At 43.0% G+C, this 26,461-nt stretch overlaps 1 protein-coding gene across 1 annotated transcript in view; it reads right to left on the bottom strand.

The window, feature by feature from the left end:
• The window catches only part of PLA2G4B (phospholipase A2 group IVB), a 68,886-nt gene that overhangs the window by 2,216 nt on the left and 40,209 nt on the right, over positions 1–26,461 (bottom strand). The window contains exons 10-19 of the mRNA XM_040412756.1: positions 17,689–17,726; positions 16,632–16,767; positions 15,026–15,162; positions 14,720–14,942; positions 11,238–11,355; positions 10,139–10,276; positions 9,234–9,341; positions 5,597–5,797; positions 3,010–3,176; positions 1,684–1,870 (exon numbers count right to left, since the gene is read on the bottom strand). Coding sequence (XP_040268690.1) covers positions 1,684–1,870; positions 3,010–3,176; positions 5,597–5,797; positions 9,234–9,341; positions 10,139–10,276; positions 11,238–11,355; positions 14,720–14,942; positions 15,026–15,162; positions 16,632–16,767; positions 17,689–17,726 — 1,453 coding nt within the window. The remainder of the gene's footprint in view (positions 1–1,683; positions 1,871–3,009; positions 3,177–5,596; positions 5,798–9,233; positions 9,342–10,138; positions 10,277–11,237; positions 11,356–14,719; positions 14,943–15,025; positions 15,163–16,631; positions 16,768–17,688; positions 17,727–26,461) is intronic.

Here is a 26,461-nt window from a genome sequence, read left to right as displayed (position 1 = left end):
AAGGCTGAGCCATGTGAGGAAGTCACGTTAAAGGGGTTGTGCAGGCAGTATACGGTATATTGATGACCTAACTTCAGGATAGGTTATCAATATCTGATCGTCTGACACCCGGCCCCCCCGGTGATCAGCTATTTGCGTGTCATCTTCCCCATAGCACTGGTGCAGGGTATTTACAAGTTCTCATGCCTTTCTCGCTTCTCAGACAATGTGCAGTGTAATGCAAGGAAGTAGCACTCACATCGGACGTCTCTGGTCAGACCCCCGCCGATCATATATTGATGACCTATCCTAAGGATAGGTCATCAATATAAAATCCCTGCACAACAGCTTTAAGATGTTGTTATATGTATGTCTTACAGGGAGTAGAATATAGCAGAGAGAAGTAAGAAAACCTAATTTTCCTCCTTTTTGCTGGGCAGTCCTGCTGTTGACAAATATAATAAATGCAAGGGACATGGACACATATGGCCATCTTGGCAGTGAAACCTGTCGTACAACCAAAGATCCATTTGTAGCATGGCAGCTGTTGAACTGAATAGGGTCTGTTGCCATCGCTCCGACTCCAGAATTGCAATCAATTCAGCAGTTATATTATTTTTTGCAATTCTGTGGTCATAATCAGGGCAACCTGCAAGTTGTCCTGTGACCCCATTCAGTTCGGTGGCTGCACTGCTACACAGCGATCTTTAGTCATGCAACAGGAGTCGTGGCCAAGGTTGCCATGTATCCCCAGCCTTAAAGGAGTATTCCCATCTCAGACAATGGTGGCTGTGAGGCAGTGGCTCATGGTTTTAAGGGAGATATATGGCAGGATTTGCTGTGTCTTCCCCACAATCACCAGGCTTGACGCAAGACTAGGTGCAGTAATCACCTGGGGATAAAGGAATCCTCAGAATGAAAGCGACGCCTAAGGAATAGGGTCACACGGTCAGCATAGGGAAGACTTCTAGACCTCTATTCCCCAAGAGACACTGGTGTGGGAGCAGCCTGGAGATACGTTATTTGTGTAATAGGTAGTGCCTAGACGGGCAGGTGTTTGTTTATGCTGGTGTGCCACAATAAAGCACTGTTTGGATACTAAAACTCTGTCTGAGGAAGAAATCTGTGCTTGAAAACCCCTGAGAGAAAGCGATCCCTCACAGGGCATATCGCTAGGATATGTCCCCATTGTCTTACAGGTGTAGTTCCCAGCGGTGGGACCCGCACCTATATCGAGAACCTAGTAAGGAAGGCGGTGGCTGGAGGACCCTGGCTTTTCCCAGGTCTGCCCACTACCAAGCGATCTCCCCATAGTAGTGAATGGAAGCGCACCGTGCATGCGCAGCCACTGTTCCCATTCATTTCTATGGGGCCGACCGAAATAACCAAGCCAGCGCTCGGCTATTTTCGGTGGCCACTTAGGAATGAATGTAGGGCAGCTGCACATGAGTGGTGCGCGCCCTCCACCACTTTTAGGGCTCTGTTTTTGGTGTAGGTGCGGTTCCCACAGGTGGGACCTGCACCTAACAGACAATGGGGGCATATCCTAGTGATATGCCCCCCATTGTCCGAGATGGGAAAACCCCTTTAAAGATCAGGACTTTTCCTAACACAAGTAACCGGAGGGTTGTGTGACACATGGCTTTTTGTATCTAGTTAATTTCAAGCAATACCACTGGTCTTCATGTTGCTCAGTTGACTTACCTGGATGTTTGAACTGTTTGAATGTGTCATCAACTAGAGGGAAATGTAGAACAGTGGGACATTCAGGGTTCCCACAGCTTTTGAAGACATAACATTCTTTAGGAGCTGTTCTGTCCTCTTTACACACGTCTATTTTCGGAAAGTGGATATCATGAACATGGCAGTACTCCTGGGTGCGTTCCACAGACTAAAAAGAAAGGAATTAAAAATGTCCACATCACAATGATATAGTAACTTCTGGTGATCAGGCCACATATATGGTACTGTCCCCGTCATTTTTACATAGACATTGCAGCCTAATCAAAATGTGCTAATTTTCCCTTTTCAGATTTGCATCAATTATTGAGGAACGAACAAATAGCAACCTTTTGAGAACAGGTATCATATTTACCATCGAGGTAAGCTCTGCAGCCACAAATTGTCCAGCCTAATTGCTCATCTATAGGCCCTGTACTAGATGATGCTTATTATGGTTATACTAGAGGGGCAGCTGTAACCTTTGCCTGGCATTTAGCTAAGGCCTCATGCACACGACCGTTCCGTTTTTTGCGGTCCGCGGATCCGCAAAAAACGGAAGCCGTCCGTGTTGCCTTCCGCAATTTGCGGAACGGAACGGGCGCCGGCAATATAAATGCCTATTCTTGTCCACAATGCGCGGACAAGAATAGGACATGTTATATTTTTTTAACGGGGCCGCGGAACGGTCGTGTGAGTGCTGTCTGCATCTTTTGCGGCCCCATTGAAGTTAATGGGTCCGCATCCGAGCCGCCAAAACGGCGGCTCAGATGCGGACCCAATCAATGATCGTGTGCATGAGGCCTAAATCTAACATTGGTGAATAGTGGCTGACATGCAGGACTTATTTATCAGCAGCACTGTAAGCAATGCTTCTCCGAGAGACAATGACTGGCAACATACAGGGTGAGCTGCGCCTAGTCCATGTGACTAATGCAATGTCACATCACTTAGGCAAAACTGGAGAAGACGCTGCACACACCAGTGCCCTCTCAAACAGCTGATTGGAGGGGGTCCCGGTTGTCGGACCCCCCATCAATCAGATATTGATGACCTATTCAGAGGATAGGTTATTAGTTAAATAATTCCCCCAAAAATGTAAATACCAATTATTTAATGTAACACAGAAGAATGTAATGAATAGTACGCTTGGGCTGCTGGAAATATTACATGGAGTCCCTGTAACAATCTGATATACATGATCTGTTCGTGGTAACAAGATACTGATCTACTTGCCACCATTAAACAGCTTATGGTTCAGATAGGGCAGCGCAAGATGCATTTTAACAGCAAATGGAAGATTGCACTTACTGTGAACTTTTTTGATAATCCATAGTCAAATGACATAAGAATGTCTACTTTGCGTTCCTTTCGAAGCAGCGGAGGAAAGCTGGCATTAATGTAGTATGCACTGTCCACAAGGCAGAGCTCTTCAGTAGAGGGTGTCAGACTGTTTGGAGAGTTATCCAGTTCTGTATCTAAAAAGGCAGAATAAGCTACATAAAAGTCAAATACACAACAATATACAGTTGCTATAGCGCTGATTCTCTTGATTCATATTCAATACATATTTAATGTTAAAGGGGATGACCACTTTCTGGTAATTGTTGACCGATATGTCTAAGAGATGATTATATGTCACTTACTAATATAGTCCTTGTTGCATTCCTGCACCATTTTCTATAGGTATGCCCCCTCGTTTACATAGTTTTCTGAGCTGTCGACACAGAGGTCCTGTCCATAAGATGGCCGCTGATGGAGGGTCATGTGACCAGGCAAATCACCTCTATGTCACGTCTCTCCCATTCAAATACACTGCACCTGCCATCTGCACTTGTTTTGCTGGGAGTTTAGTGCAGGGGCAGTTTGTTTGAATAGAGGAGACGTCACATGGAGGTGATTTCCCTGGTCACATGACCCTCCATCAGCAGCCATCTTATGGACAGGACCTCTGTGTGGACAGCACAAAAGACTTTGTAAACGAGGGACCATACACGATAAAATATAGAAAATGGAGCAGACTATAATAGTAAGTACCATATAATAATCTCACAAACAAATTGGTCAATGATAACTAGAGAGTGGCCAACCACTTTAAATGTGATATGACATAAAAAGGGCATCAACAACCATGTTCATCGATAACCAGGACTCTTCTCAGGTGGCCGGGACTCTTTCCCAGGCCCAGTCTGCAATGATTGTGATGTTGGTTCTCGGCAACCACTTACTTTTAACTTATAAATGACAGACCGCTGAAATCAACTCACCTGTCTGTACTTTATACCGCCGTTAGTATGGGCACCATAAAGTTGATGACAGGTTCCCTTTAACTTATAAATGAATGCAGAGCATAATAATGGAACAATGTTCAGGTTAAATCAAACACTATTTTACCATCATCATTAGAGATTAGTGAATTTCATATTTTAAAATTCATTCACACTTCGTTTGTTGGTATAAGGTGAATTGCGTTATGGATTTTGTTACCACGGACCATAACGCAATTCTATGACGGAATGTCTTTAGAGGCATTCCGTTATTCATTCCATCATAATAGAAGTCTATGGACTGCAAAACGGATCCGTCCCGTTTCCGTTATGCAGGGGAGTCCTCTCCTACATAATGGAAACGGGACGGATCTGTTTTGCAGCCCATAGACTTCTATTATGATGGAATGAATAACGGAATGTCTCTAAAGACATTCCGTCATAGAATTGCGTTATGGTCCGTAGTAACGGAATCCATAACGCAATTCTGCTTTTACCACCAAACGAAGCACAAATGAATTTCATAACATGAAATTTGCTCATCTCTAATCATCATCATAAAAGACAGTGACAATTCAGATACAAGACAACACTTCTGTATCCTCCTACACATGAATGTGAAGACTATTGTGAGATAAAACATAACCTACAATAAAACACTATTGACATCATGAGGTTAAGATTCAGTTGTGACAATGCTTTTTTTTGGCAGAGTTCTATTCTGATGATGTCACAATATCATTTGTCTTTACTCCTAGTCAAACACTATTGTTGCATCATCAGAAACGAAAACCAACTAGGATAAACAAACAATATTGTGACAAACTCTGTCCAAAATTAAAGTCAAACACTATTGTGACATATTCAGGATACAACCCTGCTCCGGAAAACAGATCACCTCTAGAGTGACATCACAATAACATACAACCTATACATGAATACAGACAAGGATGGACTGGGAACTGAAAGGTGCCCTGGAAAAAAACCTAAAAGTAGCCCCATGTTGTAAGCGGGACCAAACTGACAGAAGGCGAGGCAACAGAAGTACTATAGTGCACAACAAATTACTGCTCCAGCAGAACCAAATAACGCAGTGCAAAATACCGCCTCTGTAAACCCAAATACCACAGTGCAGTGCAAAATACCGCTGTCCACGCCACAGTATAAAACTGTATCATCATCCAGAGGACAGTTGAATCCAGGAGGGCACCTGCAGCCGCTGGCCAGATGCATAAGTGCCTGATGCTCCTACATTAATTAATGCTGAGAGCATCAGATCTTTACGTACCTGGCTGGCGGCCAAGAGGAGGGGTTGGGCGGCCCCCTGGGAAATTTCCCTGAAGGGTCTATGGCTAGTCCGCCCCTGAATACAGAGAATCTGATGACATTGTTGGAAAGGAAAACAGATTAGGATGAAGCAAATAGAATAGGACTAAAGACAAATACTATTGTGTCAGAATTACAGAATACAACATGTAAATGAGCAAGCAGCCAGTTGTTGGGAAGGAACGCTTCCTTCCTGATAATTGGTGGCACCTCGGCATGTGTAAACCCACCATTAGGTCCACGCCAACTGGAGAACTTGTGTTTATGGCTAGTTTATTAGAAAAAGGTGAGTATCTTTGGCTTACCATCAAATGCAGCGAATCCATTATGCTTGGAATAATCTTTATGCATCTGCAGTCCTCTCATGAAATTGTGATGCTCTCCATCAAGAGGACGATTAGTTAAAATTTCCCGCACACTACGGCTGAAATCACCTGCTGGCTGGAGCATGCGTGTTAACAAACCTGATGATTCTTGCCTCCTATGTAAGGCTTCTTCTTCGTCTTCTGTTGAATAAAAAAGAAAAAAAGAGGCAGGTCAATTGACAAGCACCAAATGGACTCCAATGATGTTGTACAGTCTACTATTTGCATAACATGTAGATCTTACCAGCAACTAAACTGGTGCACTTTTTAATCAGCTCACATTAATTCCTTTATATAAAATCTGATAGATGGATTAATGAAGAAACAGTATTAATACAATTGAGGAGCCAACAACCTCAATGGTCGTAACCAGTTGTGAATAAAAAAAATAAATAAAAATGGTCTCGCTGTTGTCACTCTGCTCCCCGCCAGACCGTAAGTGGCTTGGTCCTGTGACTGCTGCGCCTAATCACTGGCCTCAGCCGTCACATATTCTAGATACTGTGATGACTAACCTTCAGCACTCCAGCTGTGGTAAAACTACAACTCCCAAGATGCACACTTGCTTGGCTGTTCTCAGAACTCCATAGAAATGAATGGGAGTCGTAGTTTCACCACAGCTGGAGTGCCGCAGGTTAGCCATCACCTGCTAGAATATCCGATCAGACATTTGGACATCACCCGCATGTCACCCCTTCAAGCATTTGAACGTAACTGTACGTCCAAATTGCAAGTGACTTACTGCATTTGGACGTACAGTCATGTCCAATCTGCTTACCAGGGCTGTGGCACTATTAAGTGTCACAGCCCCGGAGTCTCCGCTCTCCCCAAGAGCAGACCCACTGGGGAAGCTGGCAAGGGACCAAGCAAGCACTCCGATTAGTTACTCTCTGCAGACTAACCAATCGGAGCGCTTTAGTGTTAAAATGCCGGTTTCAGGCTGTTATCTCCACTCTGGAGATCACAGCCCGAAATCAGGCAAGACCTACTGTGCAAAAACTTTGGTGAAAAAATAAAAATGTTAATTTCAGCAAATTACATGTTAGAAAATCCAGATGCCGCTCCTTCCCTTCTGAATGTGCTGCCGTGCCTGCAAACAGCGGTTTATGACCACATACAGTGAGGAACAGAAGTATTTGAACACCCTGCGATTTTGCAAATTCTCCCACTTAGAAATCATTGAGGGGTCTGAAATTCACATTGTAGGTGCAATCCCACTCTGAGAGACAGAGTTTAAAAAGAAAATTCAGGAAATCACATTGTATGATTTTTAAAGAATTTTTCTGTCTTGCACTGCTGAACATAAGTATTTGAACACCTGAGAAAATCAGTGTTAATATTTGGTACAGAAGCCTTTGTTTGCAATTACAGAGGTCAAACGTTTCCTGTAGTTCTTGACCAGATTTGCACACACTGCAACAGGGATTTTGGCCCACTCCTCCACACAGATCTCCTCTAGATCTGCCAGGTTTTGGGGCTGTCGCTGAGCAACACTGAGTTTCAGCTTCCTCCAAAGATGTTCTATTGGATTTAGGTCTGGAGACTGGTTAGGCCACTCCAGAACCTTGATATGCTTCTTACGGAGCCACTCCTTGGTTATCCTGGCTGTGTGCTTCGGGTCGTTGTCATGTTGGAAGACCCAGCCACGACCCATCTTCAAGCTCTGACTGAGGGAAGGAGGTTGTTGCTCAAAATCTCACAATAAATGGCCCCGTTCATCCTCTCCTTAATACAGTGCAGTCGTCCTGTCCCCTTCGCAGAAAAGCACCCCCAAAGCATAATGTTACCCCCCCCCATGCTTCACAGTAGGGATGGTGTTCTTGGGATGTAACTCATCCTTCTTTTCCCTCCAAACACGACGAGTGAAGTTTAGACCAAAAAGTTGTACTTTGGTCTCATCTGACCACATGACTTTTTTCCATGCCTCCTCTGGATCATCCAGATGGTCATTGGCAAACTTCAGACCGGCCTGGACATGTGATGACTTGAGCAGGGGAACCTTCAGTGCAATGCACGATTTGAAACCGTGACGTCGTAGTGTTCTACCGACAGTGACCTTTGAAACTGTGGTCCCAGCTCTCTTCATGTCATTGACCAGCTCCACCCTTGGAGTTCTGGGCTGATTCCTCACCTTTCTTATCATCAGTGATACCCCACAAGGTGAGATCTTGCATGGAGCCCCAGTCCGAGGGAGACTTACAGTCGTCTTTAGCCTCTTCCATTTTCTAACAATTGTTCCAACAGTTGATCTATTTTCACCAAGCTGCTTGGCAATTGCCCCGTAGCCCTTTCCAGCCTTGTGGAGGTCCACAATTTTGTCTCTGGTGTCTTTTGACAGCTGTTTGGTCTTGCCCATGGTAGTAGTTGGCGTCTGACTGACTGTGGGTTGGAAAGGTGTCTTTAAAGAGCTCAGACATGTGCTACTAAGTTAGATTAATGAGTGGAGTAGAGGTGGACTTTTTAAAGGCACAGTAACAGGTCTTTGAGAGACAGAATTCTTGCTGTTTCTCAGGTGTTCAAATACTTATGTTCAGCAGTGCAAGACAAAAACATTCTTTAAAAATCATACAATGCGATTTCCTAATTATTATTTTTTATTCTGTCTCAGAGTGGGAATGCACCTACAATGTGAATTTCAGAACCCTCCATGATTCCTAACTGGGAGAACTTGCAAAATCGCAGGGTGTTCAAATACTTCTGTTACTCACTGTATAGGGTTGTTCCCGTATTCTGGAAAAAATGCATAACTTGTGGGGTGCATTTTCTCCTGTTACCCCTTGTGAAAATGAAAAAAATGGATGTAAACTCTCTTTCTTTCCGGATCTTTCAAAGGAAGTGCAAGATAAGAGACGCACTTTTCTGGATGTTAAGAAACGTCTTCAGTCCAATGATATTAAGTACTCTTTTTTTATATCCGGCTAAATTAAGGATTGTGTTTGATGATAGTGTTCTCTTTTTTGATACTCCAGAGGCGGCTACGGATTGGTTAGACCGGAAATTTTTTTAAAATTTGTGGAGGTTCGGCTGAGGGAGGGATGGTCCTAGTTAGAGGGTCTGTCACAGCTAGTGATGGAGCAAGAGGGTCACGGGGTTTTGGGAGGGAGGGGGGAGGAATATCGGGGTATGCTTTTTTTTAATTTTTTTTTCTGTCTTTGAGTAATGGTTAAGATTTTATCTTGGAATGAAAATGCAGAGGTCTCCTTTACGGAGGAGCAGGTGATTGTCGGGAAGGAACGCTTCCTTCCCGACAATCGTCTGTTCAAACGAGCAGTGTAAAGGGGCCTTAAAATATTAGGGTATTCCATTACATGCCGTTCAGTAGTTCTATCTCAAGAAGGCTCCAGTTCCCATCCAATAACTATTACTGATGATTGCATAGTGAGTAAATGCAGAATTGACTTTTATTGTTTGGTAAAGAGTTGTCCTTATCAGTCACCAAGAAAGGACGAATTATAGAAAAGAATTGTGAGAAATCTACTGCAATGCAAGTACAAGTGCAGTGGGAAAGCCAAAGTATGGTATGTGAATACAAGAGTAGCAAACTGAATACCTTTTATAAGAGAAGACGGATACTCACCCAGCTCATAGACATTGTCCCTGGTGAATCTGTGCCAGAAATGTTCAGAACTTACAGCTGCAAACCACGCATCCATCAGATTTATAGAAAAGACATTACTCCATAATCCTGGCCAAAAAAAATAGCATACATGACATTATAGCAATTCATATTCAATAGTAGAATCATACACTATATGGACAAAAATATCAGGACACCATTCTAAATCAAAGGCGTTCTTTGTAGATATAACAGCTTCCACCGTTCTGGGCAGGCTTTCTGCTAGATTTTGGAGTGTATCTGTGGGAATTTTTGACCATTCATCCAGATGATCATTTGTGAGGTCAGACATTGATGTTGGATCAGAAGGCCTGGATCGCAATCTTCGTTCCGGTTCAGCTCAAAGGTATTCGATAGGATTAAGGTCAGGGCTCTGTGCAGTTAGTAAAGTTCTTACACACTAATCCGATATTGATGACTAGTGTTGAAGGAACTTGTGTTTCAAGTGTGGCGTAAAAGGTTTGGGTTATCTAAGAATTCTGTTACGGATTTGGCTACCACAGACCATAGGTTATGGTCCGTGGTAGCAGAATCTATAACAGAATTCTTAGATAACCCAAACCTTATACGCAGAACATGAAAACAGAAGCTTGCTCATCCCTGTTGATGACCTATCCTGAGGATAGGTCATCAATATAGCAAAAGCGGACAACCCCTGTAGCACTGACCATTCAAATGAGAGAACTGGCAACCGAATGCTTGTTCGGTTGACAGTATCTATATGGATCACCCTTTACTCATTCATGCTTGGTTGCGAATGGGAGAGGGGAGAAAGCTGCTACACAGCGAACAGGTTGCACATGTGATATGCCCCTGCCCTGATGTAATGCTTTGTGCTGCAGAATAAAACTACTGAGACTTCTCACCCTGCAAGTAGCAGATCCTAGACTCCGGAAGTGGCTTAGTCTGTCTTCCCATAAAGAATTCACTGCCAAAGTCTTCTGAGCGGATGAAGGCTCCATACTTCAGTAACCCCACCTCATAAGGAGAAAACTCGCACCACTCTGTGAAAAATACAGAGGATGATAGATATCATGTGTTGTGAATGCAATACAAATTCTGTTACTTTCACTGTAATACTTGTAAGGAAGATTGTGAATATGACAATTTCTGCAATCTCTGAAGTGACAACACTACAATCCCACTAAACATATCGCTATACGGAAACAGTCTGTGCACAGTTAGATTATTTTTTTTCATGGTAACTACTGGGGATGGAAGAGACATCCTTTCTGAGCATCAGACATGTGCTTTACCTTTTCAGCAAGTTATCCTGACTCCCGCTTAAGCGTGTAGCTATCAAGTGTGTTTGTGTACTTTAACTCATTTAACCCCATCTGTACAGAGTGCCGTTTTTTGTTTTCTTTACTCCTAGCCTTCCTGGATCTATAACTTTTATACTTTTCCATTCACATAGCCATATTGTACATTTTATTAGCACCTTTTAAAATTGCATACTATGTAGTGGAAAGCTCGAAAAAACAGCAATTCCCTTTGCGGTAAAATTGAGTTGTGCCCTTCATTCTCTGGGTCAGTACGATCACAGCTATACCACATTTATATATATATATTTTGTTTTAAGACTGAAAAAAAATGTTAATTTTTCATTGCCATATTCTGACCCCAACTTCTTTATAGTTATCTACAGAGCTGTGTGAGGGCTCAATTTTTGCAGGGTAATCAGTAGTTTTTATTACTACTATTTTGGAGTGTATGACTTTTTGATTCTTATTTTTTTGGGGAGGTGAAATGATGAAAAAATTGCGAATTGTCCATTTTTATTATTTTTCTGTTGCGCCATTGGCCGTATAGGAATATTACTATTACTTTTATATTTTAATTGTACAGGTGCTTTGAACATGCTGATGCTCATGATGTTAAATTTTTTGTTTATTTCTCCTTCCCTGGGCCATTTGTACACTTGGGTCCTGTTGCTGTTAAATTGAAAAGAGATTGGTAACAAACCTTTATAATCCAGTGTGGAAAAAGCATTTGGTTTCACATTCATTGCCAAACAGAGAGGAAGTGGATTCTGCCCATGGGCCAATGCTTTTCTCTGATCTGATAGTTTTGTCTCGTTGACCTGTTAAATGAATAAGTGTCTGTTCTTATCAAAGTATTAAATATTGTAATACATGACATACAATGAGATTAATAAAGATAAAACACATAATTACAATGATAACACAGGAAAGTTAGGACAACCGAATCCCTAGAGTTACATATTACGCCCTAGAGCAGGGGTCAGCAGCTTCCAGCAGTCCAGTTGTTGTAAAACTACAACTCCCAACATGCGCACTTGCTCAGCTGTTCTGAAACTCCCAAAGAGGTGAAAGGAGCATGCTGGGAGATGTAGTTTCACAAAAGCTGGAAGGTCAGAGGTTGCTGACCCCTGTTCCACAGAGAAGTAAGGAGCTCCAGCTCAACTGTCTACGAAAAGGCAATGGTGTTTGAAGCTGTCTGAATTAAGACCACTTCAACATCAAGGACACGATCCAGCACAGATTAAAATCCAACGTAATCTTTATTCAATACTCACACAAATTGGGGAGACGGTACCCAGATACTCCGTTGACACGTTACATGTCCTTAGTCGTAACTGCAGTGAAGTAATGTTGCCATCCGGTTTAAAGATGACCTGTCGCCTCTTCTTACATTCCTATTGTAATAGCTCCATGCATTCCCCATGTAAGAACAATTTTGGAGCATCTGTTCTTATGACTCCATGTTGTGCCGTTCCTTTATTATTTCTACTAGAAGCTATGAATGAATTGTTAGCAGTCTGCAGTAAGGGTACAGAGGGGTGGTAACCAGTATGCAGTGTGTACCTGCACAGACTGACAATGGCAGCACTGATTGGATAGAGTGAGTCTGTGCAGGTACATCCCCCAACTGGTAACACCCCTCTGTACCCTTACTGCAGTCTAATAGTAATGTATTCATAACTTCTAGTAGAAATTAAATAATAAAGGAATGGTACAGTACATCACAGAGACATAAGAATAGATGCTCCAGACTTGTTGTTACATGTGGAATGTATGAAGCTATTAAAACAGACATGTCAGGAGCGGTGACAGCTCCTCTTTAAATAGACATACCAGGTGTATCAGATCTAATATAAAACCCGGACACCGGATCTGCAGCAGTACTTCACAATATAAAACACTGACAAAGTAGGTGATACAATATGGAACAAACCGCAAGACCAGCACTACATAGTAGCTGTCATTAATAGCAGATATACAAATTTCTTGGCCAGATATCATCTAATAAATCTCCAGGTCTGCTACATAGAATTAGTTAGCAGATCCGGGTTTTATATTAGATCTGATACACCCGGTATGTCTATTAAACCGGATGGCAACATTACTTCACTCCAGTTATGACTAAGGACATGTAACGTGTCCAAAACGAGTCTACGGGGCACAGTCTCCCCAATATGTGTATCGCTGTGAGCACTGAATAAAGACTTCAATCTGTGCTGGATCCGCCTTGATGTTGCAGACCCCTGCCCTAGAGCTTGTAGGTGCTGATGCTAAACCTGGGTTCTGCACCTTATATATATGATAATGTCATGCTTTACATAAATATTCCCTAACCAACAGTTCCAGAATAGCATGTGCCCCCTTAGCTGGGCACTAGGGAGGTTGGCACATTTCGATCCATATCTTTATCAGGCTTTTTGAATTTTAGTAATAATTGTGGCTCACCGTTACCAATAGTATTTAAAAGTGTCTCACAACCTACAAAATGTAGTAACAACTTAGAGTACTTCTTCTTAATGGCAGTTTTTATGGCAGCCATGGTTTTTGATCATGTCATTGGGGCAGTACTCCAGATCTTAGGCAGACTGGGAACTTAAAGTGGCCCTGGGAAAAATACCTAAAAGTGGCCCCATGTTGTAAGCGGGTCTAAATTAACAGAAGGCGGGGCAACACAAGTAGGGAGGGGCAACAGAAGGAAGCATGGCCTGCAATACTGTAGTGCAACACAAAATACAGCCCCTGCAGAACCAAATACCACAGTGTAGCACGAAATACAGCCACCTTCACCACAGTATTCAACTCTATCAACGCACTGAGGATGGTGATGCAATTGAATTCAGGATGGCACCTCCGGCTAGGGATCGACCGATATTGATTTTTTAGGGCCGATACCGATAATTTGTGAACTTTCAGGCCGATAGCCGATAATTTATACCGATATTCTGGGTATTTTTATTTTTGAGCAAAAAAGATTTTCCTACACAAATCTGCTGAAAATTAATATGTTTATTGTTAACATGTATTTTTTTTTTTTTTGTAAATCTTTTTCATTTATACTTAATATTTTTGTGTTGTTTTTTTTTACAAACTTTTAGCCCCCTTAGGGACTAGAACCCTTGTCCCATTCACCCTGATAGATCTCTATCAGGGTGAATAGGATCTCACACTGTCCCTGCTGCTCTGTGCTTTGTGCACACAGCAGCATGGAGCTTACCATGGCAGCCAGGGCTTCAATAGCGTCCTGGCTGCCATGGTAACCGATCGGAGCCCCAGGATTACACTGCTGGGGCTCCGATCGGAGGAGGAGGGGAGAGGGGATCCTGTGGCCACTGCCACCAATGATTAATACTGGGTGGGGGGGGCGCACTGCGCCACCAATGTTTTTACTATTGGGATGGGGGTGGGGGGCGCACTGCGCCACCAATGATTAATACTGGGGGGCTTGGGGGGGCGCACTGCGCCACCAATGAAGATAAGTCTCTCAATCATTCATATACAGGAGGCGGGAGCTGGCTGCAGAATCACATAGCCGGCTCCCGACCTCTATCAGCGGTAGCTGCGATCCGCGGCACCTAAGGGGTTAACTACCGCGGACCGCAGCTACCGCTCATAGAGGTCGGGAGCCGGCTATGTGATTCTGCAGCCAGCTCCCGCCTCCTGTATATGAATTAATGAAAGACTTATCTTCATTGGTGGAGCGGTGGCCACAGCCCCTCCCCTCCTCTTATCTTCTCTCCTCCCATTGGCGGCAGCGGCAGCAGCATCACAGGGGGAGGGAGACACTGCTTCCTTCTCCCCTGTGCTGCGGAGGGAACACGGAGAGCGCTGAGAGCAGCGCGTTCTGTGTTCCCAATACGTTATCGGTATATCAGCAAAATAGATGCCGATAACGGTCAAAATCCTCAATATCGGCCGATAATATCGGTAAAACCGATAATCGGTCGATCCCTACCTCCGGCCATTGGCTACATGCATAAGTACCAGATGCTTCTAGAGAATTGGATCGCTTTGTCCCCGGTTGTCAGCCATGAGGAGGGCTCAGGCAGCCCCCTGGGCATTGACCCACTGGGAAATTTACCGGTAGGGTCTATGACCAATCCGCCCCTGCTCCATACACTCCTAGCTGGTCTTTAATGCTTACATATCTGTAGACATACATACTACTGTGTACAGCAAACTCACACCATCGCAGAACATGGATTCGATAACCAAACCCCACAGGTCTGTGAATGACGTCTTGTAGCCAATCTCTGCTCGCTTTCTTAGTTCTTCCCTATAGAATGCCAGACGATCAAAGGAAAAGGCACTTGTCTTGCTTTTGGTCACATTCCTACAAGCATCTTGTATGGGTGCAGACAGATCTTTTTGTGACCAGTTTGGATCTTCGTATAATTTACTCATCGACCTAAAAATATAACATTATAGAAGTCAGTACACAGACCACATACAAAAAGTAACTATTTGTCCATGGCCAAAAAGCCTCCTCACCACGTGGACCCAGAAGCTCCTGTAATGTACGTCACACAGTCCAAGAGATCCAGTTTCTTCAGTCCAGCCAGTGTACCGTACAGGGCAGTCATTGCTCTAACACCGCCTCCGGTGGTTGTGACGCCAATCACAGGGATCTAATGCAATAGACAATGGCAAGTGTGAACATGATCATTTATGGCACGATCAGTGAAACTCTTTCAACATGGATAAACTACAAAAATTGGAAGACTTCATAACACCCATGAATTACCTGTTAGGCATTCTCTTTGTCCAACCTATTTGTATAGAATTGCATGAATCCTCATTAAATATTACACAATGACAGAAGTGGTAATTAGAATTTACATTTCCTTATGGAGGGTTGCAGAATATTATTCAATAACTGGGATATTTTGCAATAATGGGGAGTAACAGCAAATGTGAAGTTATCTGTCAGTCTGTTTGCTTAGCTCATAGTTCTTGTAGGCGAATTTACAAGCTGATTATCGGGAAGGAAGCGTTCCTTTCCGACAACTGGCTGCTCGTTCAGTGGGGGTGAAGTGCTAATTTACATGCAGTGATTACCTCCACAGTATGAGAATGAGCTATCACTCATCTTCATACAGCTGCATGGTTTCTGGGACGCAGATCGCTGTTTAGACAGCATGGTCTGCTGCTCAGAAATGATCATTTATAGGCCTACACAAACGATTGGTTCCCCCAGTGAACTGGCAATTCACTTGTTCTCCAGGTGATTGGCTGCACCTATGGAAAGGCAGATTAATAGGAACGTTTGTCACCGATAATAGGGTAGTGTAAACCTGCCATAGCAGAGCAAATCTGTTGTCATATTGTGTCAACATGGGCAATACTGTGTATCATTCCACAACTCAGCAGCTTGTTCAGATGAGCTCTGGTGTGTGCACGTACCTGCCGATGAGGCTGAACCTCAGGAGATAGGCCAGTGCTCTCTCACATTGAGCTGCCTACTGGACCAAATATTGTATTTGTAAAGATAGACCAGGCACTCTATATATGTTACCAACAGACGAGATATTTATTATAAAATCAGTTATCTAAAATAGCATAAAATAACAGCATACAGTATCAGCATATAAAAGTATCACTAGAATATACGTTCTATATCTGTGGTTTATGTGGACGGATTTCATATACCATTGCCGTTTGATATATACCATTGCCTTTTGATATATTTACTGCTGCCAACTGCTGCTACCTGCCATTCACTGCTGCTATTCTGATATTATATATGTTTGATTGCTACTACTGATATTTTAGTGATACTTTTATATGCGGATACTGTATGCTGTTATTTTATGCTATTTTAGATAACTGATTTTATAATAAATATCTCGTCTGTTGGTAACATATATAGAGTGCCTGGTCTATCTTTACAAAGCTTTTCATTTCCTTCAGTGGCTGGGTGGGCCACTCAGACCAAGAGCACCTGTTCCACATTGTCCAGCTGGAGTGATCCACAGACACTGTTTTCCAAATATTGTATTTGCCCCCAGGCAAAATATTGGCTGCAGTCAACAGATCAATAACAAGGCCAGCATCATATAAGCAATGAGACTACGCCTACGGACTGGGAGTCACGTACCTCATGATCCTCTAAATCTCGGTCAAGCTTCAAAACCCTCTTTAGGGTATTTGCGACAACTCTTCTCCTCTTCGAGAGGTAAAGCTTCTCATCATCACAAATGTCAAATCCCATTCGTACGCTCAGTTTGTCAGGGCTGGAGAGGGGATTAAATATGGTTAAAAAAAAGTGCTGGCGGACCGTGGACGACAAACCCTCTAAATCACATTTACACATTACGTGGTGCAAACTGAAAACGAACAAGGAAATATTACACACTGAACCAGATTATTATGGGGCATCTATCGGCAGATCTGTCCCTATGACACTGGCTGACCTGTTACATGTGCGCTCGGCAGCTGAAGGCATCTGTGTTGGTCCCATGTTCATACAGCTGCAGTCCAAATGAATGCACTCCTTTACATGCAATCTTGTGGAAGCAGCTGACATTCAGTAGTTAAAATGAATCAGTCGCACTACAAAAAGTCACAGTGTAGCCCAGGCCTAATAGGTAGTCCTACCCTGGTGTCCTGTTCCTGCACTGGTCTCCACTGGTGCATGGCAAGCTGAATAAGGCTACTTTCACACCATTGTTTTTTGCGGATCCGTCATGGATCTGCAAAAACACTTCCGTTACAATAATACAACCGCATGCATCCGTCATGAACGGATCCGGTTGTATTATGTCTTCTATAGCCATGATGGATCAGTCATGAACACCACTGAAAGTCAATGGGAGACGGATCCATTTTCTATTGTGTCAGAGAAAACGGATCCGTCCCCATTGACTTACATTGTGAGTCAGGACGGATCCGTCTTGCTCCGCACATAAAAACGCTGCTTGCAGGGAGCGCAACCAAACGGAACGGAATGCATTTTGGTGCACTCCGTTTCGTTTAGTTCTGTTTTGTCTCCATCGACGATGAATGGGGACAAAACTGAAGCGTTTTCATCCGCTATTGAGATCCTATGACGGATCTCAACATTGGAATTGATAACGCTAATGTGAAAGTAGCCTTACACATCATGATGACTGCTTAGAGAAGCAAAAATAGAAATAAAATTATAGATACTTTACCAGTCTTTGGCTTTGAATTTCACTTCTAGGGGTCTGGCCTAAAGAAAAACAATTCATATTTCATGTTAACATAGCAGAGACACAGCACAGAGAACAATGTGCACAATTCCCAAAAAGTTGGGACACTGTATCCGCAGTTCAGACCTTTCACCAACAGAAGACATTTGGCACATCATAAAAAGAGAAAACCAGCAAAGACGACCCAGGACTGCTGAGCAGCTAGAATCCCACATCAGACACGAATGGGACAACCTTGCTCTCCTGCAGTTGGTCTCCTCACTTCCCAGACCTTTACAGACTGTTGTTAAATTAGTGGATGCTACACAATGGTGGACATGGCCCCGGGCCAATTTTTTTTTTTTTTTTTTTTAAATGTGTTGCTGCCATCAAGTTCTAAATGAGAAAACTTATTTTCCAAAAATTGGAAAATGGCTCACTTTCAACATCAGATATGTGCTCTATGATCTATTGTGAATAGAGATGAGTGAAGTTACCAAAGATTCGGCTGCTTTGCTGAATTTCACAAAGAAATTTGATTTGTGACGAATTACTGGCTGAATTTTTTTACTGCCATTTCAGGAAAAATTGATTGGTTAGCAGGAAGTGCGAGGAAATTCAGTTTTGTGGCAAATCAAATTTTTCCTGAAATTTGGATTGAAGTCGACTTTGTTAACGTTCATTTGCTCAACACTAATAATGAATAAAATATGGGTCTATGAGATTTGCAAATGATTGCATTCTGATTTTATTTACATTTTACACAGTGCCGCAACATTTTGGGAAGTTGGGTTGTATTTATCTGGGGATTATTAGATAGCAATCATTTCCAACATTAGACTACAACTTGGGCAACTGACACCAAAGATAACTAAATGGGCTTATATTTCACATAGAAGTCTGTAACGTGGCACTGGGCCTGGGGATCCACTCCATCATGAGGGATTTACGTTCCCTACAAATAGAATTCTCTTAAACTGGTCCATTAAAGCGCCTCCAGGTTCCCGCTTACTAACTTATTTGCCTTGGTAAACGATAAGATTACCCGATAACCATATCTTTCTCACATTTGCTTCAGTCATTATTTGACGCCAAGTAGACGGATCAGCGTTTGGGTGAATGAATCCTCTGGATAGATCATCAGCTTCTGATCGGCGGCGGTCCGACACCGGGACCCCCGCTGATCAGCTGTTTGAGAAGGCAGCGGCGCTCCAGTAGCGCCGCGGCCTTCTCACTGTTTACCGCCGGGCCACTGACGTCACGACTAGTATCAACTAGCGTGGGCGGGGCTAAGCTCTGTTCACTTGAATGGAGCTTAGCCCCGCCCACGCTAGTTGATACTAGTCGTGACGTCAGTGGGCCGGTGGCCCGGCGGTAAACAGTGAGAAGGCCGCGGCGCTACTGGAGCGCCGCTGCCTTCTCAAACAGCTGATCAGCGGGGGTCCCGGGTGTCGGATCCCCGCAGATCAGAAGCTGATGATCTATCCAGAGGATAGATCATCAGTTAAATGAAAGTGCAGAACCCCTTTAAGTCTTCTGAAATAATGACCCCTAAATCCCTTTCCTCAGATACTGAGGTTAGGACTGTATCACTGATTTTATATTCTGCTCTTGGGTTTTTACGCCCCAGGTGCATTATCTTCCACTTATCAACATTAAATTTTAGTTGCCAGAATTTTAACCATTCCTCTAGTTTTCCTAAATCCTTTTCCATTTGGTGAATCCCTCCAGGAACATCAACCCTGTGCTGTTTGTGTTCTCCATGGACCGCACACGTCCCCATTCATTTTAGGCTACATGCACACGAACGTTGCTTGTTTCCGTGTCTGTTCCGTTTTTTTTGCAGGTAGGATGCGGACCCATTCATTTCCGTATCCCCGCAAAAAAAATAGAACATGTCCTATTCTTGTCCATTTTAGGCATTGTTACAATGGTTCCCCCCCCCCCCCCCAAAAAAAAGTATGTCATCCATTCTTTTTTTTTGGCAGATCCGCAATTTGCGGACCGCAAAACACATACGGTCGTGTGAAATGTAGCCTTAATGTGTGTATTCACACATCAGTGTTTTAGCACGGTCCGTGGGTCTGTGTTTTTAGTACGGATGCAGGCTCTATCTTGTCCGTGTTCACGGATCCATCACGCCCATTATAGGCTATGGGACCGTGAAAACCACGGATGCAACACGGATGTCATCCATGTTTCATGAATCATTAGGAAGAGATGCTTTGAAAATTATTTTTTTAGCTGTTCAGTGTCAGTGAAACACGGACAACAAAAAAGGGGGACACAGATCCATCACGGACATCTTCACTGACCACCTTTTCACAGATTTAAGCGCGGACACTGACGTGTGAAGGAGCCTTTACTGCCAGAATATTCGCCGGTGTAAATGGTCTTGTAGACACAGCTGTGTGGTTTATCATTGCTAGGTCTGCTGCACGATAGACAATACATCATACAATACTAATCACGATCATTGCCACGAGGGTTCAAGCACCGATTAGATCTTATAGCAGCTCCGGGTGAATCAGCACAAGAGAACTCTCTGAATGGCGGATTCTTGCATTAATGGTCAAGATGCTCCATAAAACCTGCAGGGCTCAGAGTTGTGAGAGAAGTCCATCATTACTCACCACCTAATCCATGGTCTTACAGGAGTTAGTAATATTTCTATCATGTGGCAGTCATTGCTGATTCATCTCCTCTCACTGCCATGAGTTTGCAGCAAAGTGCCGCACTGCCATGTGACAGGTACACGGTCATAAAGCTAATTGCCACTATTAAATCTTAGGAATGCCTTTAACTAATGCGGTGTATGACTAGGAAACTGAGATCCTAATACAAACTACAGCCATTGCTAAAGGACTATTCACTGGACATGAATCCAGGAGAAGGTTATAGCCTGACAGCAAAAACCCATATGAGGGTACGACCACACGTACAGGTAGCGGCATGGTAGAAAGCAGCAGTACAGCAAGAACCGAGAAGCTGCATGTTAAGATTGCAGGGAATATTTTACACCGGTCTCTAATATCCCCTGAGCGGCAGGGGAATAAGCTTAAATTATGACGAGGCGCAGAGCTCATCCGAAATTCTCTGCCAGTCCATGTGCCCACACTGAAATCTACTCCACACCCTGATTGGAGAAGATTTCAGTCATCATTTACATCAGGAAACTGGCATAAATGACAGTGAATCTTCTGGGGAAGATGGCCCCGCTTCCACCGCAACCTCAACAGTGTCAAGGGTGGCGTAAAAACGCTGTGTGCGCCCACATTTAGGCACACATGAGTTAGAAAATTCATAAAACGGAGCTGTGCAACTTCTTATGTCAGAAGGTGGTGTAAGGAGTCATGACTTACAGCAGCAGCTGTTTATGATATCCCCTGCACTGTCGGAGGCTGCGCCAAATTTATGATGAGGCGCTCGTCTCATCATAAATTAGGTACAGCTGTGTCAGTATGTGCGGCCTAAGGGCTCATGCACACGGCCGTATGTATCTTGCGCTCTGCAAAACACAGATACGCAAAAAATATGGATGATGTCCATGTACATTCCGTAACTTGCGGAACCGAACGTCTGGCCTCTAATAGAACAGTACTGTCTAGAATGCGGACAATAATAGGACATGTTCTATTATTTTGCAGAATGGACATACGGAAACGGAATGCACACAGAGTGACTTCCGTTTTTTTGCAGCCCTATTGAAATGAATGGTTCCCTATACATTCTGAAAAAAAAACAAAAAAAAACGGAATGGACACGGAAAGAAAATATGTTCGTGTGCATGAGCCCTAAAGGAAAGCGGTCTTCTTTTACGCCATAAAACTGGTGTGAAAGAAAATAAACATGCCCTGCCCCCTTCCTCCCTGCTTGCTTTTTGGGAAAATGGTGAGGGCGGCGGAGAAATGCCATGCGTGACAAAATTTGTTACAAGTGGCGTTCAAAAGGTTGTAAACACGGTGTTTTGCCTTTTTCATGCAGGACTTGCCCATTCAAATTAGGGAGAGTTTACATCACCGTTATCTTTCAGTTCTTCTGATGCTTCTGTAAAACAATGGATGCTGAGCATCAGTGATGCACATTAGGCAACCATTTTAGCCACTTCCGTCTGATGTCCGTATTTTTAGACGGAAAATAAAGTCCTGCATGCAGAAGAACGGAAAAATAAACGGTGATGTTAACTCAGCCTTTATTCTCAAGATCTTTAATATGATGTTCTGTTTTTTTTTCAAATGTCCATTCATTCCCCCATGTCTCTGTTGTTATTGTATATATACTGCTCTTTCTTCATATATTCTTGTAGTATGCCTGATGAAGGGACTGGTGATGTCTCGAAAAGCTCGCTATGTAACATCATTACTTCTATTTGTGTTAGCCATTAAAAGGTATCAAACCTGCAATACTCTTATTTTGTTTCTCTTAGGCCTCATGCACACGACCGTTGTTGTGTTCCGTTCCGCAAAATGGGGTTCCGTTGTTCCGTGATCCGTTTCCGTGTGTCTTCCTTTATTTTTGGAGGATAACCAGACATGAAGGAAAGTAAAAAAGAAATCTAAGACAGGTTTGCCATGCAAATGATAGGAAAAAAACGGACGCAGACGACAATCTTGTGTCCCTCCGCGTTTTTTCACGGTCCCATTGACTTAAATGGGTCCGCGAACCGTTTTCCGGGAAAAAAATAGGACGGGTTATATAAATTTTTGACAGACTGGAACCACGGATCACGGACGCGGATGACAAACGGTGCATTAGCCAAGTTTTCAACGGACCCATTGAAAGTCAATGAACGATACGATTTTTGTCAGGATGCATTCAGTAAAACTCGCACCATTTCACAAGTAAGTTCAGTCAGTTTTGCCTGCGATTGTGTTCAGTGTTTTTTTTTTTTTTTCACGTGGATGCGTTTTTTTTTGCTAAAAAAACACATAAGCAGGGTGTTCTAGTGGTGATGGATAATCAGTTCTCACCGTCCCTTATACTATAAATCAGTGATAAACAGGGTGTTCGAGTGGTGATAGATAATCAGTTCTTGCCTCTCCTGTCCCTTATACTATAATCAGTGATAAGCATGGTGTTCTATACTATAAATCAGTGATAAACAGGGTGTTCGAGTGGTGATAGATAATCAGTTCTTGCCTCTCCTGTCCCTTATACTATAATCAGTGATAAGCATGGTGTTCTATACTATAAATCAGTGATAAACAGGGTGTTCGAGTGGTGATAGATAATCAGTTCTCACCTCTCCTGTCCCTTATACTATAATCAGTGATAAGCATAGTGTTCTAGTGGTGATAGATAATCAGTTCTCACCTCTATTGTGTTCTCCTCTGTCCTTATACTATAATCAGTGATAAGCAGGATGTTCTAGTGGTGATAATCAGTCCTCACCTCTCCTGTGTTCTCTCTTGCCCCTTATACTATAATCAGTGATAAGAAGGGTGTTCTAGTGGTGATAGATAATCAGTTATCACCTCTTCTGTGTTCTCCTCTGTCCCTTATACTATAATCAGTGATAAACAGGGAGTTCTAGTGGTGATAATCAGTCCTCACCTCTCCTGTGTACTCTACTAGGTATCTTCATGCTGCTTCAAGGCCCCTCAAACTGTGCTGCACATGCTCAGTAGTGAAGACCAGAGGAGAAGGTTCACTACTGGGCATGCCAGCAGTCAGGAAGACAGCATTAAAGTGGTTGTCCGGGAATAAGTCATACTTACCTACTTCTCACTGCTCTGGTCCTGAGAGCAGGATCCCGTGTGTCCACCTTTTAGTCTGCATCTTTTTAATTCGTCCCTGGCACGGGCATGATCATCTGCTCTGCAGAATTCAATAACTTTTGCACAACTTTTGATATGTCACAGGGCGTCACGCAATCTCTGTCCTTACTGTAGGAGATAGAATCAAGATTGGCCCACAGACTTTCTATTGAGCTCGTCTCCTGCAGCGAGGACAGAGAGCATGCTAAGCAAGTGCTTCTCACTACTTATTCTGGCTATTGTTGGGGATCGCTGCACTCACACCCCCACCAATCAAAATCACCCCCACCAATTAAAAGTTTTCTGAAAGCTCAGTGAAAAAAATGTCACCCCATTTCCATTAAAGGAGGGACTCCATGACTCCATGTCTTGTACTATAATTTTAAGTTGTCAGGATTTTTTTTGTCAGATGAAAATGAAATATATAATCATTAAGAAATTGGTAACTGTACCTGGATCCAGCGCAGCGGAAAGAAGCAGCGGAAGCCCCAGCAATGTGCATAAACCTAATTAAATTTTTTAAAAATTAAATATTGTCTAGAAACTGCCGTAAAAATACAATGGTGGTTAATAGACAACAGGACTCCAAAAAGAAGCAGGAACATGAAGTCACTGGGGGAGATTCATGAAACTGTGGAAAGGAAAAACAGTCTTTGATGCCGATACCAATCACAGCTTAGTTTTCAATTGGCTTTCTGCTCTTGAAAAACGAAAACTGTGCCATGACTGGATTCTATGGGCAACAAAGACTGATTTTCTTTTTAGAACGTGTTCATAAATTTGCCCCATTGTATCTTGCCAGTGACAAGTTACATCTGCCTACTATACTGGTCTCCTGACTGGAAATAACTTGATGAGATGAGTGCCCTGCAAAGTGTGTGATTCTGCTGAGCAACATTTTTTTCTAGTATATATTTAGTGGTAATTTACATAATGTATTCCTATAATATTATTAGTGTGATTTTTCCATCCTAAAAAATTAGCATTTTATGACCTATTAGAAAGGTACATGATATAAACTGTAGCGCATGTAATTTTCTTATGAGTGACTGTATCTGTGAGTTATAACCTCCTTTCTGATCCTCAGCTGTGTCATGTGATCAGCACTCTGAACTCCAAATAACACAGTATTTTATATGTGGACCGTAAGTCAGTTTCTCTATATATTCCTATGGGAGCCTCAATATCCGTCTCATAGTAATGAACAGAGAAGTAACTGACATCCTGTCCTTTGTCAGTTTGAGATCAGAGTGCTGGTCACATGACACAGCTGAGGAGCAGAAGGGAGGTTATAACTCACAAATACAGTCAGTGGTGAGAAGATTATCTTCACTACAGTTTACATCATGTATCTAACAGGTCAGAGAATACAATTTTTTTGGGGGGGATGCTTCTTTAAAAGAAGATTTCCTGGATTTTCATATTGATGGCCTATCCTTACGATAGGTTATCAATATGACATCAGTGGGAGATCCACCTCCCAGCACCCCGCCAATCAGCTGTTTAAGGAAGCTTACCAGAGCTTGCAGCTTACCAAGCACAACACTATATTTTTGCTAGTGATAGCAGCTTGGTGTTGCAGTTCAGCACCATTCACTTGAATGTGACTGAGCTGCATGTAGGCTATGTGACCAATCAACATGATATGACATGGCCTAGGAAGAGGCTTAAGCTTTCGTGGAGCGCTCTGGCCTCTTCTTACAACTGAATAGAGTGGGTCCCAGGAGTCGGACACCCGCCAATCCCATATTGATGACTTATCTCTAGAAATAGGCCATCAATATAAAAATATTGGAAAAACCCCTTTAATTATCTGATCCTCATTAAGAATGAATCCATATGGGACACGTCAGTTGCAGATTTTCTATAGAATATCTGCTGGAATTCAGCACAAAACTGTACAGCTTTTGTTGAAAAATTAAATACTGCTGGGTTGCCGGGAAATTTCACAATCTGCGCTGCAAAGGGAGAAATCCGCTGCATAAATTCCCTTGCTTTACGCAGTTTTTTGGATTTTCTGCAATGGCAATATACAGTCCTGATCAAAAGTTTAAGACCAATTGAAAAATGGCAAAAAAAATCATATTTAGCATGGCTGGATCTTAACAAGGTTCCAAGTAGAGCTTTAACATGCAACAAGAAGAAATGGGAGTGAGACTAAACATTTTTTGAGCATTCAACGAATAAACTGAAACAGGCTGTTTTTCCGCTGATCAAAAGTTTAGGACCACACCTCTAAAAAAAAAACAACTAAACCACCCCAAAACAGAAATCCAACTTCCAAACATGAACTCAGTAATGAGTAGCTCCGCCGTTATTGTTTATCATGCTTGATGCAAGCGTTTCCATGAGGTGATTGGGGACATTTCTCCAAGTGGTGAAGACGGCCGCACGAAGGCCATCTACTGTCTGGAACTGTTGTCTATTTTTGTAAACTTCCCTTGCCATCCATCCCCAAAGGTTCTCAATTGGATTTAGATCAGGGGAACACGCAGGATGGGCCAAAAGAGTGATGTTATTCTCCTGGAAGAAGTCCCTTGTCCTGCGGGCATTGTGTACTGTAGCGTTGTCCTGTTGAAAAACCCAGTCGTTACCACACAGACGAGGGCCCTCAGTCATGAGGAATGCTCTCTGCAACATCTGGACATAGCCAGCGGCCGTTTGACGCCCCTGCACTTCCTGAAGCTCCATTGTTCCACTGAAGGAAAAAGCACCCCAGACCATCATGGCGCCCCCTCCACTGTGGCGCGTAGAAAACATCTCAGGTGGGATCTGCTTGTCATGCCAGTAACGTTGGAAACCATCAGGACCATCAAGGTAAAAAAAAAAAAATCATCAGAGAATAAAACTTTCTTCCACCTTTGAATATCCCATGTTTGGTGCTCTCTTGCAAAGTCCGAACAAACAGTTCTGTGGCGTTCAAGGTGACGAGGTCTTTGAAGACGTTTTTTGTTTTTGAAGCCCTTCAGTCTCAGATGCCTTCTGATGGTTATGGGGCTGCAGTCAGCAACAGTAAGGGC

The sequence above is a fragment of the Bufo bufo genome, chromosome 11 (genome assembly GCF_905171765.1).
Source record: "Bufo bufo chromosome 11, aBufBuf1.1, whole genome shotgun sequence".
Classification (NCBI taxonomy): domain Eukaryota; kingdom Metazoa; phylum Chordata; class Amphibia; order Anura; family Bufonidae; genus Bufo; species Bufo bufo.
Note: the sequence above shows the minus strand (reverse complement) of the source record. Positions and strands in the feature narration are given on the sequence as shown.